The sequence below is a fragment of the Oncorhynchus gorbuscha genome, linkage group LG02, assembly GCF_021184085.1.
Source record: "Oncorhynchus gorbuscha isolate QuinsamMale2020 ecotype Even-year linkage group LG02, OgorEven_v1.0, whole genome shotgun sequence".
Classification (NCBI taxonomy): domain Eukaryota; kingdom Metazoa; phylum Chordata; class Actinopteri; order Salmoniformes; family Salmonidae; genus Oncorhynchus; species Oncorhynchus gorbuscha.
In genome coordinates this window covers 20,255,595-20,271,113 of record NC_060174.1, presented here as the reverse complement: position 1 = coordinate 20,271,113, position 15,519 = coordinate 20,255,595, and the positions used below count along the sequence as shown (strand labels likewise).

Sequence of the window (15,519 nt, the reverse complement as noted above, 5' to 3'; positions counted from 1 at the left end):
AGCTTCAGGGGGAAATATACAGTATATCTAAGAATGCATTGACAGGTAGCCCCTTTTCTGATTTTTTTTCAATAATTTATTTTTTGACCAATCAGATCCGCTCTGGAAAAGAGCTGTTGAGAAAAGATCTGATGTGCTTGACCAATTAGTGGAAAAAATATCAGAATTGTGAACTCAGCCAGAGAAGCTTGGAATGATCAACAAACTCAACCACATGTTGCAGATTAATCAAAATAATAATAAAAAACAGAAACAGTCATTGAATATAGAATGATGTTTATTCACCATCGATAGACAAACTCTTGCATGAAATAAATAGACCTCAACGGGTATTTATTCAGGTGTTCACTCTGATAAATGACAAGAATAAACAAGGCCTTCATTTTTCTGAAAGTATCTAGCACCGCCATGCATGGATCACAGAGTATTCCAGATGCCATCTGCAAGATGGGAATCAAAACTCCTACTCTCACATAACATGTAAAAATGTAATGTGTGATATTTTTCAAAGAAGCTTATAGATGGTAACATTTGAGATAAGAAATCAAAAGGCAAAAGTTAAGATTAATAAAAAATCCAGGTCTTTCTTTTTGACTTTACTTACAACAAGTCCAAGTTCTCAAGTTGATTGGTGATTCCTTTTCAGCAGAAAGATGACATACTGACTGACAGTATTGAGTCAGTCAGGTTACAGCTATGCTGTAGTGTCTGGTGTACACAGATCTGCAGAGAGCAGCTGATCACTGAGGGGCTCTCTTTCACTGGCTCTGGGTCCTACAGCTTCTTCCCTTTGTGTAACCTGTTAAAGCGCAACATGTGCTCCTTCCTCAGGACCTTCCAGTACTCATGGCTATCTGGCTCCAGCTCATGGATATTCTTAGGGGGACCCAGCTGCAACCGGAACAGCCTGGGGGGCAAGAGAGGTAGCAGCTTGGTGTCACTTAAATTGTTCATGTGAAATGCTTTGTAATTATTAATTAATAACATTATATGTTTAAAACAAAACCTGCTATTCATGGACATGAAGTTGTGCATTAATAAAATATCCCAGAAAAACATAACTGATCTCCAGCTATCTTCTCAAGGTAGTACCATATTTGAGCACTTACCACTCTGGGTACTCCTCGGGAGGTTTCAGTGCAGGGTCGTCTCCTTGCTTAAAAATGTTGACTCCAACAGCGTGAGAGGTGAGCTTCACAGGGTCCTTACAAACCTCCGGTCCCTTCAGCACATCTTTCACCATACCCTTGCCCTTCCCTTTGGCAGCTGGGAGAGAAAGTAAGTTGGGATGAAAACAGGTTATGACTCATTCTATACTTTAGCACGGCTTTCACTGGTCTTATTACAAAACATGGAACAATGAGTTAGAGAACATGAACTAGATTGGACTTCTGCTTTGTTCTAGCCATCTCTCCCCAGTGTTTTTGATAAACATATATGAAATTGTTTCCATTTATAGATTTTTTTTTTACAAAACTTACAAACAGTTACATTTATTAACCGATTAATTGATCTGGAAATGCAATAGCATATATTTAACATCATTGGCTCAAGATATTGTCCTGAATGCTAAGTGGCAAGGAAACACTCCGATTAAATTCTAAAGATCCAGTGCCTTGAGATAAACTTCACAGTTAGAGATAACATGCAAAAGCAAGGCAGATGCTATGATTATTATATTATATTATTATTATATTATGATTCAGTGGGTGGGTGTGAAATAATGATTTTGATTGCACATGCATTCACGCAGGAAGTTATGACAGGAACTGTGGTACATAGCAAGTAGCTAGCTACCTCACTATATTGATGCTATAATTATTCATACTGTAATCAAAGAAATAACATTGCTCATCATGCCTGTAATGTACCTGTTCCTGGGTTCATCACCCAGTTATCTTTTTTAATGGTAACTAGCTAGCTAGAGACATTTTCTTGGAAACATGTTATCCACAGCACCATTTTATTTTGGGGGAGAAGGATTTTTATAGACGCCATTTTACTTACCAACTTTCTTTGCATATCCACACGTCGGAATTCTATACAACAGGTTACTCATACAAAATCTCACAGGTGTATTGGTCGCAAAGCATTTAATTCTCATTGTAGAGCAGAATAATCCGTACCCTGCCATCCTTTCTTGCGGTAAGGGATAACACAAATGGCCACCATGCATGTCTTTGACATTCATAATCGCCACTTCCGGGTAACTTCTTCCTCTAAGGAAAAACGAGCGTATCAGCCGTCGCTGATTTTATATTGCACGTTACTGCCACCTGCTTGGAGAAATGCATGCGATCGATGTGCCTCTATGCGACAGCAAAGTACCAATCATTAAACTCATCTGCATAACATCGAGAGAGGAAGATATCCACAACAACAGGTTGACACAGAAATCTGGTGTAGGTGGTTGATCAACACTGGACTGTGACTGGATCAGAGATGGATGGAAAGGTAGAGGGGTTAGTAGTTAAGGAGGACGGGATGGAGTGTAGTGATGGAGTGGAAAAAAGTAGAAGTATAGTAAGAGTAAAGGTTAAGAAGAAGAGGAAGCCTGAGGAGCCTTTGCAGGTCTTGTCAGAGGAGAGTAGTGATGATGAGGGAGGTTCGGTTCACAGTGTTGTACTGAGAGAAGTGGAGTTCAAGGTGTTGGTGAAATTTAAGGATCAAGGTGGACTTACGGTGGTGAGGCCTATTGCGTTGATGAGGGATTTGGAGAGTAAAGTAGAAGAGTTTGTGTCTGCTAAAGTTCTTCGTGATGGAAGTTTGGTGGTGGTGCGTTTCAATGCTAAACAGTATGAGTTGGCACTCAAACTCAAGCAGGTATGTAAATGTGTGGTTGATAGTAGCATGCCGGATCAAACTGGACGGAAGTGGGCGAAGGGCATTATTACACGAGAAAGGAAGAAGGTGGATAGCTTGTCAATGCTACTCAACTTTGAGGATCTGGTATTGCCAGGAAAACTTAGGATTGCGGAGTCAATCACCACCTTCCGGAGACACCTGAAACCCCACCTCTTTAAGGAATACCTTGGATAGGATAAAGTAATCCTTCTCACCCCCCCCCCCCTTAAAAGATTTAGATGCACTATTGTAAAGTGGCTGTTCCACTGGATGTCTTAAGGTGAATGCACCAATTTGTAAGTCGCTCTGGATAAGAGCGTCTGCTAAATGACTTAAATGTAAATGTAATGTAAATGATTGGGTATATGAGTTACTATGTGTGAGCATATGTTCCGAAACCATTGCATTGCTATAACTGTCAAAGGTTTGGGCGTGTAGCTGTGGTGTGTAAAGGCAAAAGGAGATGTGCGAAGTATGGGGGAGAACATGCATTGGGGAGATGGGGTCCAGTTAAAGTGCTGTAACTGTGGGTTGCCCATAGTGTAGCATGTGGGGGTTGTTCAGTGATGAAAAGACAGGTGGGAAGTGCAGCAGGTGAGGAGTGAGCTTAACATCTCGTATGCAGAAGCAGTGAAGGTAGTTCACACAGAAACAATCGGGGCACCTAGAAGAGCAGGTATTCCAGGGCCAATTGGGATGTAGGTTGGGCATGATGGGGGGAGCAGTCCATAGAGATAAGGTGGCAGGGAGAAGATGGGGGTGTGTTACCTTTATAAAGTGAGGGATCCCTAATAGGTGTGTGGGAGAGGGAGTGGAACAGGAGTATGTAGTGGTGGAGGTGTGGTTGGGAGGGGGGAATATGGTAATAGTGAACTTTTACAACCCGTGTAAGAGACTGGAGTTGCGGGTCCTTGGGAATGTAGAAGGTCAAGATAGGAGATGGGTAATGTGGTGTGGGTATTTTAATACTCATAGTACACTCTTGGGAGGGTGACAGACTTAGGTAAATGGACAAGTGTTGGAGAAACTACTGGATGAGAAAGGGCTTGTGAGTCTTAATGACGGCTGGGGAACAGGATTGACCCAGTAACGAAATGAATCTGCTCTGGATCTTACTTTGATCTCAAGTTCAATGGCAGGCAGATGTGTTTGGAAGGTTTTGGAAGAATCTACAGTGGGTAGTGATCACTATCCTATCATATGTACTGTAGGAATGAGGGAGGAAGAATTGGTAGGAAATGGATTGAGGAGATGGATATTTGGGAAAGCGGAGTGGGTTTTGTTTCAGGAGTTGAGTGAACAGGAGTTGTCTCAGGTAGATCTTAATTCAGCTATAGAAACAGTCGATACAATAAGAGGAGCAATAGTAGGAGCCGCAAGGCAGGTGGTACAGAGGGGAGAAAGAGTAACGCAGTCCAATAGTGGAGTGATGAGTGTAGAGAAACAGTGAAGAGTAGGAAAAGGGCTTTCAGAATGTTGAAAACATACCATAATTACAGCTAAGAGGGAGTATTGGAGGACATCCGGGGGGTCCTGGATCAGAGAGAGATGGTGGGGGATACATTGAATAAACCTTTTACATTGGCTGAGATGAAGAGAGCATTAGCTAGAACTGCCTGGAAGTTGGAAGCAGGTGGTAGTGGTGCCAATACGGAAACCTGGAAAAGACCATACTAGTCCTTCAAGCTATAGGCCGATAGAGTTGACATCTCATGCATGTAAAATTATGGAAAGGATGATAACGGAAAGACTGATGTACTTTCTAAAGAGTAGAGGACTGTCACAATATCAAAGGGGGTTCAGAAAAAGCAGGGGGAACGATGGAACCTGTATTGTGTCTCGAGTCAGTCATACTTAAGGCACAGGCAAGGTAGTGGTAGCCATTTTCTTTGATGTAGAGATGGCTCGTGATATGATGTGGAAGGAAGGCCTACATATCAAGCTGGATAACATGGGGGTTGGACAAAGGGTTTTTAACTGGATACATTTGATTTTTGGGCGATCAATACGAGTGAGGGTGGGGAGCTCTGTCAGAAAGCTATGAGGTAGATAATGGTACCCACCAGGGAAGTGTCATTAATAACAGCTGGTGCGCGATGTCTAACATTAAAGTCTCACGGTATTGCTCGCCTAAGGTGGAGTACCTTATGATAAGCTGTAGACCACACTATCTACCAAGAGAGTTCTCATCTATATTATTCGTAGCCATCTATTTACCACTGCAAACCGATGCTGACACTAAGACCACACTCAACTAGCTGTATAAGGCTATAAGCAAAGAAGAAAATGCTCATCCAGAAGCTGCAAACCATTACGGACTACAAAGGGAAGTACAGCCGGGAGCTGCCCAGTGACACGAGCCTACCAGACTAGCTAAACTACTTCTATGCTCGCTTCAAGGCAAGTAACACTTAAACATCCATGAGAGCAACAGCTGTTACAGAAGACTATGTGATCACGCTCTCCAAAGGCCGATGTGAGTAAGACCTTTAAACAGGTCAACAGTCACAAGGCTGCAGGGCCAGACGGATTACCAGGACATGTACTGTGAGCATGCGCTGACCAACTGGTGAGTGTCTTCACTGACATTTTCAACCTCTCCCTGTCCGAGTCTGTAATACCAACATGTTTTAAGCAGACCACCATAGTCCCTGTGCCCAAGAACACTAAGGTAACCTGCCCAATGACTACCGACCCTTAGCACTCACATCTGTAGCCCTGAAGTGCTTTGAAAGGCTGGTCATGGCTCACATCAACACCATCAAAAATGATGCAGAAAAATTAATCCATGCTTTTGTCACTTCTAGGTTAGACTACTGCAATGCTCTATTTTCCGGCTACCCGGATAAAGCACTAAATAAACTTCAGTTAGTGCTAAATACAGCTGCTAGAATCCTGACTAGAACCAAAAAATTTGATCATTTTACTCCAGTGCTAGCCTCTCTACACTGGCTTCCTGTCAAAGCAAGGGCTGATTTCAAGGTTTTACTGCTAACCTACAAAGCATTACATGGGCTTGCTCCTACCTACCTCTCTGATTTGGTCCTGCCGTACATACCTACACGTACGTAACGGTCACAAGACGCAGGCCTCCTAATTGTCCCTAGAATTTCTAAGCAAACAGCTGGAGGCAGGGCTTTCTCCTATAGAGCTCCATTTTTATGGAACGGTCTGCCTACCCATGTCAGAGACGCAAACTCGGTCTCAACCTTTACGTCTTTACTGAAGACTCATCTCTTCAGTGGGTCATATGATTGAGTGTAGTCTGGCCCAGGAGTGGGAAGGTGAACGGAAAGGCTCTGGAGCAACGAACCACCCTTACTGTCTCTGCCTGGCCGGTTCCCCTCTTTCCACTGGGATTCTCTGCCTCTAACCCTGTTACGGGGGCTGAGTCACTGGCTTGCAGGGGCTCTCTCATGCCGTCCCTGGGGGGGGGGGTGCGTCACCTGGGTGGGTTGATTCACTGTTGTGGTCAGCCTGTCTGGGTTGGTGCCCCTCCCTTGGGTTGTGCCGTGGCGGAGATCTTTGTGGGCTATACTCGGCCTTGTCTCAGGATGGTAAGTTGGTGGTTGAAGATATCCCTCTAGTGGTGTGGGAGCTGTGCTTTGGCAAAGTGGGTGGGGTTATATCCTTCCTGTTTGGCCCTGTCCGGGGGTGTCCTCGGATGGGGCCACAGTGTCTCCTGACCCCTCCTGTCTCAGCCTCCAGTATTTATGCTGCAGTAGTTTATGTGTCGGGGGGCTAGGGTCAGTTTGTTATATCTGGAGTACTTCTCCTGTCCTATTCGGTGTCCTGTGTGAATCTAAGTGTGCGTTCTCTAATTCTCTCCTTCTCTCTTTCTTTCTCTCTCTCGGAGGACCTGAGCCCTAGGACCATGCCCCAGGACTACCTGACATGATGACTCCTTGCTGTCCCCAGTCCACCTGGCCATGCTGCTGCTCCAGTTTCAACTGTTCTGCCTTACTATTATTCAACCATGCTGGTCATTTATGAACATTTGAACATCTTGGCCACGTTCTGTTATAATCTCCACCCGGCACAGCCAGAAGAGGACTGGCCACCCCACATATGCTCTCTCTAATTCTCTCTTTCTTTCTCTCTCTCGGAGGACCTGAGCCCTAGGACCGTGCCCCAGGACTACCTGACATGATGGCTCCTTGCTGTCCCCAGTCCACCTGACTGTGCTGCTGCTCCAGTTTCAACTGTTCTGCCTTATTATTATTTGACCATGCTGGTCATTTATGAACATTTGAACATCTTGGTCATGTTCTGTTATAATCTCTACCCGGCACAGCCAGAAGAGGACTGGCCACCCCACATAGCCTGGTTCCTCTCTAGGTTTCTTCCTAGGTTTTGGCCTTTCTAGGGAGTTTTTCCTAGCCACCGTGCTTTTACACCTGCATTGTTTGCTGTTTGGGGTTTTAGGCTGGGTTTCTGTACAGCACTTTGAGATATCAGCTGATGTATGAAGGGCTATATAAATAAATTTGATTTGATTTGAATTTAATTTGATTATCCCAGAAACCCTAGACCCACTCTAATTTGCATAATTCCCTGACAGATCTACAGATGATGCAATCTCTATTGCTTTGCACACTACCCTTTCCCACCTGCATAAAAGGAACACCAATGTGAGAATGCTATTCATTGACTACAGCTCAGCGTTCAACACCATAGTGCCCTCAAAGCTCATCACTAAGCTAAGGACCCTGGGACTAAACACCTCCCTCTGCAGCTGGATCCTGGACTTCCTGACAGTCCGCCCACAGGTGGTAAGGGTAGGTAACAATATATTCTCCACGCTGATCCTCAACACAAGGCACCCTCAAGGGTGCGTGCTCAGTCCCCTCCTGTATTCCCTGTTCACTCATGACTGCACGGCCAGGCACGACTCCAACACCATCATTAAGTTTGCTGAAAAGTGACTATGCCTCCTGTGATGCATAGTCACTTTAGCATATTACCTTGACTAACCTGTACCCCCGCACATTGACTCTGCACCGGTACCCCATGCATAATATCGTTGTTGTTATTTTATTGTGTAACATTTAATTATTTACTTTCGTTTATTTAGTAAATATTTTCTTAACTATATTTATTGAACTGCATTGTTGGTTAAGGGCTTGTAAGTAAGCATTTCACGGTAAAGTCTACACCTATTGTATTCGGCGCATTTGACAAATAAAGTTGAATTTGTTTTGATTTTGATATGATTAGTCCTTTGTTGTTTTCCATTATGATTGACAATGTATTCTCTCAGGTGAGATCTGATATTGGGAGGTCGTTGTTTGCGGATGATGGGAGTGCTGTGGAATCGAGGGAGAAATATTACCCATAGAGCCAGAAGAGTTCAAGAAGTGATGAATGAAGTAGAGCAGTGTTCCCTCAGGTGGGGCTTCAAGTTTTCAATTGAGAAAACACAGAATGTATTTTTTTTCTGGAAGGAAGGTTGGGGAGGAAATATACTTGAAGTTGTATGGAAGGAATCTGGGGAGGGTTTAGGTTCCTGGGCTTCTGGTTTGACACTTGAAATGACATGGACGGAGCATATTAAGAGAGTAGTTGTCAAAGGAAAGAAAATATTAATATAATATTATATATTAATATATAATATTGCTTGTCAGTAGTGGAGTGGGGGCAGATAGAATGGCATTGAAAATTATATACACTGCTCAAAAAAAATAAAGGGAACACTTAAACAACACAATGTAACTCCAAGTCAATCACACTTCTATGAAATCAAACTGTCCATTGACAATTGACAATAAATTTCACATGCTGTTGTGCAAATGGAATAGACAACAGGTGGAAATTATAGGCAATTAGCAAGACACGCCCAATAAAGGAGTGGTTCGGCAGGTGGTAACCACAGACCACTTCTCAGTTCCTATGCTTCCTGGCTGATGTTTTGGTCACTTTTGAATGCTGGCGGTGCTTTCACTCTAGTGGTAGCATGAGACGGAATCTACAACCCACACAAGTGGCTCAGGTAGTACAGCTCATCCAGGATGGAACATCAATGCGAGCTGTGGCAAGAAGGTTTGCTGTGTCTGTCAGCGTAGTGTCCAGAGCATGGAGGCGCTACCAGGAGACAGGCCAGTACATCAGGAGACGTGGAGGAGGCTGTAGGAGGGCAACAACCCAGCAGCAGGACCGCTACCTCCACCTCTGTGCAAGGAGGAGCAGGAGGAGTACTGCCAGAGCCCTGCAAAATGACCTCCAGCAGGCCACAAATGTGCATGTGTCTGCTCAGACGGTCAGAAACAGACTCCATGAGGGTGGTATGAGGGCCCGATGTCCACAGGTGGGGGTTGTGCTTACTGCCCAACACCGTGCAGGACGTTTGGCATTTGCCAGAGAACACCAAGATTGGCAAATTCGCCACTGGCGCCCTGTGCTCTTCACAGGTGAAAGCAGGTTCACACTGAGCACGTGACAGACGTGACAGAGTCTGGAGACGCCGTGGAGAACGTTCTGCTGCCTGCAACATCCTCCAGCATGACCGGTTTGATGGTGGGTCAGTCATGGTGTGGGGTGGCATTTCTTTGGGGGGCCGCACAGCTCTCCATGTGCTCGCCAGAGGTAGCCTGACTGCCATTAGGTACCGAGATGAGATCCTCAGACCCCCTGTGAGACCATATGCCTGTGCGGTTGGCCCTGGGTTCCTCCTAATGCAAGACAATGCTAGACCTCATGTGGCTGGAGTGTGTCAGCAGTTCCTGCAAGAGGAAGGCATTGATGCTATGGACTGGCCCACCCGTTCCCCAGACCTGAATCCAATTGAGCACATCTGGGACATCATGTCTCGCTCCATCCACCAATGCCACTTTGCACCACAGACTGTCCAGGAGTTGGCGGATGCTTTAGTCCAGGTCTGGGAGGAGATCCCTCAGGAGACCATCCACCACCTCATCAGGAGCATGCCCAGGCGTTGTAGGGAGGTCATACAGGCACGTGGAGGCTACACACACTACTGAGCCTCATTTTGACTTGTTTTAAGGACATCACATCAAAGTTGGATCAGCCTGTAGTGTGGTTTTTCACTTTAATTTTGAGTGTGACTCCAAATCCAGACGTCCATGGGTTGATAAATTTGATTTCCATTGCTAATTTTTGTGTGATTTTGTTGTCAGCACATTCAACTATGTAAAGAAAAAAGTATTTAATAAGAATATTCCATTCATTCAGATCTAGGATGTGTTATTTTAGTGTTCCCTTTATTTTTTGAGCAGTGTATATATATATATATATAGCGTTGTTAAGGTCATCAATGGATTATGGAAGTATAGCATATGGATCAGCAGCTCAAACATAAAAAAAATGCTAGATGTTATCCAGGCCAAAGCCCTAAGAATATGTTGTGGAGCACTAAAGACCTCCCCGGTGGCAGCAATGCAGGTAGAGTTGGGAGAGATGCCGTTTAAGTTAAGAAGACAGCTGGCCATGACATATTGTGTAAATCTAAAAGGACATAAGGTTACATATCCTACAAAAAAAGGTGAACTAAATCTGAATACAAGCTTTGGGTGGATAGGCAATTGCATGGCGAGAGAGATGGGGTTGTTTGGGAGGGAGTTCAGCCCCTTTGCGGTTCTCGCTGCTTTCCCACCTTGGTTTGTCCCTCAGTGATAGATCTAGGGTTGCTTGAGAAGGTGTTGAGGAAGGAGTTGATTCAGTTGTAAGTGAACATTTAAGAACACAATATTTTTATATTTTATACTACACTATTATATACTATTATACACTATACTATTATATACTATTATATATATATAATATTATATACTTTAATATATTCACAGATGGATCTAAGAACCCTAAAACAGGGACGACGGGGCAGTGACGAAAAGAGCAACGGATAATTTATCTGTTTATACAATGGCCATACTATTGGCTGCAGAGAGGGTAGAGGAGATGAGGTCAGAATTCATGTGTGTCTCAGAGCGGAAAGGTTGTATTGCATGAGGTTTTGCAGTGCTTGTATAGGGTGAAACAGATGGGGTAAATCCTACCCAATCATCCCTTCTCCCTAAGGAAACGAAATACATAATGAAATACTACATCCCTTTTAGATTTCCCCAGCAGTTCATTTAATCTTGGCCTTTCAACCCCATTACTCCTCAAATCCAATAACAATCACTCCCTTTCTCTCACATATTTCTGGCACTGAAATAGAATATGTTCCACTGTCTCCATCTCCTCCTGACTATGATCACACCTCCCCCCAGTCGGATGTTTCTCCACCAATTTCAATGTACTATTTAGCCTTGTGTGTCCCAGTCTCAGCCTTGTGAATACACTTTCCTTCCCTTCTCTCTCGGCCTGAGGACTTCCCTGCCCCCACCTTTTCCTGGATCTTATACAGGTGTCTTACCTTACTCTCTCTGTTCCACAATTCTTGCCACTTTTAACCACTGTTCTTGTTAACCCCTTGGCTTCTGCTTTACTGATTGACAATTCCATCGCAACATTAGGATGTTTAAGAGCCTGCTTGGCGATAATACCCACTTCCTCATCCCCCTCTACTCCCGCGTGAGCTGCTACCCAGAGGAGCATTACAAATACCCCCATCGATTTAGACCTCCACTGTCTCTGATCCACACTCCAGTCTCGTTGGTGGCGGTAATGCGCCTTAAAGTTGTTTGCCAACCGCAATATAAATCCACAGAAGAAGAAGACGACGAATTCACAACAACAAAGATGTCGGATCAATACGCCACCGTTCAGAAAGGCTCCCTGAAATTGAAAGGGATTGGAGTTGTTTCCGCTGGTAAAAAGTATGTATTTCATGTTATTATTACTTATAAGTCAGTGTGCTCTAAAACCTATGTATCTCTTTCACCTTGGTCGGACGTGAAAGAGTAGCTAGCTCTGGCCCCATTAACCAGCTAAATTCGCTAACCAGCTAAAGTTAGCTTCGCTACAAGCTCACATGGTAACAACGGCAACATCATCGGTTGTTCACTGTAAATTGTTACATACGTAGCTAGTGTCAGCCTATTTAAATTCATGTAGCTTTAAGTGCAAGTAATCAGACATGTAGGCCTAATATAGTATTTCCCTCAAAGCTTTAGTTGGTGTAACGTTACCGACCATTTTATGTATTTATTAGAAAGAAGAAGAAGGACAAAGAGACGAAGCGTTTGGAGCAGCAAATTAATACAAATCGAAACGAAGAGGAGGAGACCAAGAGTGGATACATTGACAAAAGAACACCAGCTCAAATTGCATTTGACAAGATGCAAGAGAAGAGGGTAATACTCATTGTTCTAGATAAATGTATTGTCCAACTGATGTTAAAGCATTGAAATAGATACAATGTTGGTCATGGGATGAAATACTTAGTTTACCATTACCCCCCCCCACACACACACACACCTTTTTAATTTATTTCAGCAAATGGAGAGGATTTTGAACAAAGCAGAAAAAACTCACAAGAGGAGAGTTGAGGTAAGACATTTTATGCAGTTACTGTAATTCTGAAAATATGCTTGGGGAGAGTTGAGTTGTACAAACCCCTGGCAGTTACTATAAACAACAGTATTTTTGTTGCAGGATTTCAACCGTCACCTGGACAGCCTGACAGAACATTACGATATTCCTAAAGTCAGCTGGACCAAATAAAGAGGACTACTGGATCACTTTTATTTTAGAATATGCTTTAGAAATTCCTTTTATGCCCATTGTGACACATGCTGTCATTTGTTTATTAATATGTCATTTGGGTCAGTTCTTAAATTCACTCTGGCTATCTCCTCAGATTTAAGACTACTCTCGTCTGTGTGCCAGAGCGCAGAATAACGGCTGAATTTGATCATGCTCAGCACCTGTTGAATATGGTAGTTTGTTGCCAGCAGCACAGTTACTCACCAACGCTCTGGATAACAAACAGCCTAACTAGCTCTGCTAGGGAGAGTAAAATGATCAGTGAGGTGTTCTCTCATTTGTCTGGAAGTAGTTAGCCAATGTTAACCAGTTAGCTTGGGTGCTTGACTGCTGTGTGAGGTCAGAACACTCAAATTAATCCTACTCCTCAGCCAGAGCTTCCAGTGTATGCTCTGAATTCATGAACATACAATCAAAGTTCTGAATTTACAAATGCACAAAGTGCACTCCGGCACTCCAGAGTGACTTTACGAACACACCCTTTGTGAATACATCTGTTCCATATGCTGAATTATACTAGATTACACAGGAATGCTGTTGTAATCATGTGTATTTGATTAAAGTGAGTTACCTTTCATTGTATTTGGAAATTCACTCATTTATACACCATAATATTGACTGTTGGAGTTGGCTGTGTGTAGTTAATTGCTGTAAAGATGGCATTTTCCACAGGCCAAACTGCAGAGCCATCTATTTGTGAAGTAGAGGCATGGAGATCCTACAATTATTATTATAGCCCCAAATTGTTTGAGTAGGTGTGCTGATCTCAGATCAGTTTTGGCCTTTAGATCATAATGCATATGATTATGTACAGATCCTTGATCAGCATTCCTATTCTGAAACACTTTGTGTATGTGCCCTGGTCTCTTATACCACCACATGCATAAGTAAGTACTGTGTATTCTCCAAGGTAATTCAAATTTGTAATAGAAAACAATATGGACCAAATGATGTCGTATGAATGAAACATTTTGTCTTGGAAAAGGTGGTGCTAGAACAGTTTCCAACTCTAGCAGCAGTTTCGGGGTAGAGAGAGGTTTCAAGGGCAGCATGGAGGAGCATAAAGTGATTCTGAAGTTTAGGGAGGAAGGGGGAGTTGGGGTGATGAGTCTGTGAAGGTTGTGATACAAGAGTTGATCGGGGAAGTTGTCAATGCTAAAGTGTTAAGAGATGGGAGCTTGTTGGATTTCTGTAAGGACATGGCGCAGAGGGGAAAAAGCTCTGAGTGAAGTAGATAGGGAAGTGTAAGGTGGTGTCGCAGCTGGCCTGACCAAGCAGGGAATCAGTGTATTAAAGGGGTGATGACGGGTGCCTTGGCACTAAAGAGGTAAGCGTCAACTTGAGAAGACATTGTAAACGTTCAAAGATTCAAAGCAACAAGGGGTGATGTTAGTGTAGATAGCCAATCTATTCTGTTACACTTCAATGACCGGGTACTGCCAAATATAGTAACCATAGGATATATGAGCTATTATGTGAGGGTTTATGTCCCGAAGCCTTTAAGATGTTATAACTGCCAGAGGTTTGTGCATGTGGCAACAGCATGTAAAGAGAACTAGGTGTGGAGGGGAGGATGAGTATGGCAAGTGTGGGGATGGTGTACAACCAAAGTGCTGCAGCTGTGGGGGTGCTCATAGTGTGACATGATGGTTGTGAGGCAATGAAGATACGAGAAAGCTGGTGACATTCATAGTAAGAGCTATCAATAGCACTGCTAAAGTAGTGTCTAAAACAGAGGATTCAGCTCATAGTGAAAGCGGCTGGGAGACATCAGTTTATGATAGTTGACATGGGAAGAGGTTTGAGATCACCTCATCAGCCGAGGGTGAAGTCATGCATTACTGGATGGCCAAGTGATGGAAAATCTGATAGAAATGAAAGATCTGGTGTGCCTGAATGATGGCTGAGGGACCAGGATTGATGTAGCCACAGAGAAAGAGTCTGCCATGGACGTCACTGTTATCTAGTGCGATGGCAGGAATCTGTAAGTGGGAGGTATGGGAGGAGTCAACAGTAGGGAGGGATCATTACCCCATAGAATGAGCAGTAGGCCGGAGGGAGGTGGTGTTAGTGAATGGAGTAGGCAGGTGAATGTTTGGAAATGGGATCCGTTTCAGGAGCTGAGTGAGCAGGTGATGACTTGGGTGGATAAGAGCAGGGATGTGGATAGTATGAATAACTGGGTGAGAGCAGCTTTAGTGGGGGCAGCTACTGAGGCTATACCTAAGAGTTCAGGGAGGTGGAGGAGGAAAGCAGTCCCATGGTGGATGGAGGAGTGTGGAACAATGGTGTGGAGTAGAAACAGGGAATTTAGAGTACTGAAAAGGATGCATAACTACCAACATCTGATTCAGTATAAGCACGCCCTGGTGAGGAGAGTTATCTGTCAGGCAAAGGTCATATTGGCGTCGGTTCTGTGACACTGTTGGAAGAACGACATGTGTGGGAGATGATGAAGAGGATGAGCGGAGTCACAAGGTGGTGGGATTATCCATTGTTGACGAGTGGAGATGATATGGCAGTAACATACGAGGAGAAGGCCGAGATAATTGCCAAAGCGTTTGTCCAAATGCACAGCTTGGCAAATTTGTCAGAGGAGGGTGGGAGAGAGAGAACGAGAGAGGAGAACCCTGGAGTGCTGGATAGTAGGGAGTATGTAAATGATGCATTGAATGCACCATTTACCATGGCAGAGATGAAAAGGGCAATAGGTAAGGCTGGGTTAACTTGAGGTGTCCTATGTTATGTTGGCCCATCTTAGGGATGAGGCACTGGATAAGGTATTTGTGTTGTACAACAGAGTGTGGTAGGAGGGGAAACTACCAGGCAGCTGGAAGGAGGCAGTAGTGGTTCCAATCCGGAAGCCAGGGAAGGACCCAATGAGGCCAACAAGCTATCGGCCAATAGCTTTAACAACACATGTACTGTATATAAGATTATGGAGTGTTTGATTTCGGAGAGGCTAACTTACTTCCTGGAGAACAGTGGTTAGTATTGCCCCGTCAGAGT

At 43.9% G+C, this 15,519-nt stretch overlaps 2 protein-coding genes across 2 annotated transcripts; one reads left to right on the top strand and one right to left on the bottom strand.

Annotated features, from left to right (window-relative positions):
- Positions 1–259: 259 nt before the first annotated feature.
- Positions 260–2,212, bottom strand: mrpl54 (mitochondrial ribosomal protein L54). Its single transcript, XM_046293273.1, has 3 exons — positions 2,008–2,212; positions 1,110–1,266; positions 260–907 (listed from the first exon to the last, which is right to left on the bottom strand). The coding sequence occupies exons 1-3, from the start codon at positions 2,189–2,191 to the stop codon at positions 775–777; spliced, it is 474 nt and encodes a 157-aa protein (XP_046149229.1). The 5' UTR covers positions 2,192–2,212; the 3' UTR covers positions 260–774.
- A 9,092-nt stretch (positions 2,213–11,304) lies between these two features.
- Positions 11,305–13,087, top strand: fam32a (family with sequence similarity 32 member A). Its single transcript, XM_046304051.1, has 4 exons — positions 11,305–11,621; positions 11,957–12,098; positions 12,241–12,294; positions 12,400–13,087. The coding sequence occupies exons 1-4, from the start codon at positions 11,320–11,322 to the stop codon at positions 12,466–12,468; spliced, it is 567 nt and encodes a 188-aa protein (XP_046160007.1). The 5' UTR covers positions 11,305–11,319; the 3' UTR covers positions 12,469–13,087.
- The last annotated feature ends 2,432 nt before the right edge of the window (positions 13,088–15,519 follow it).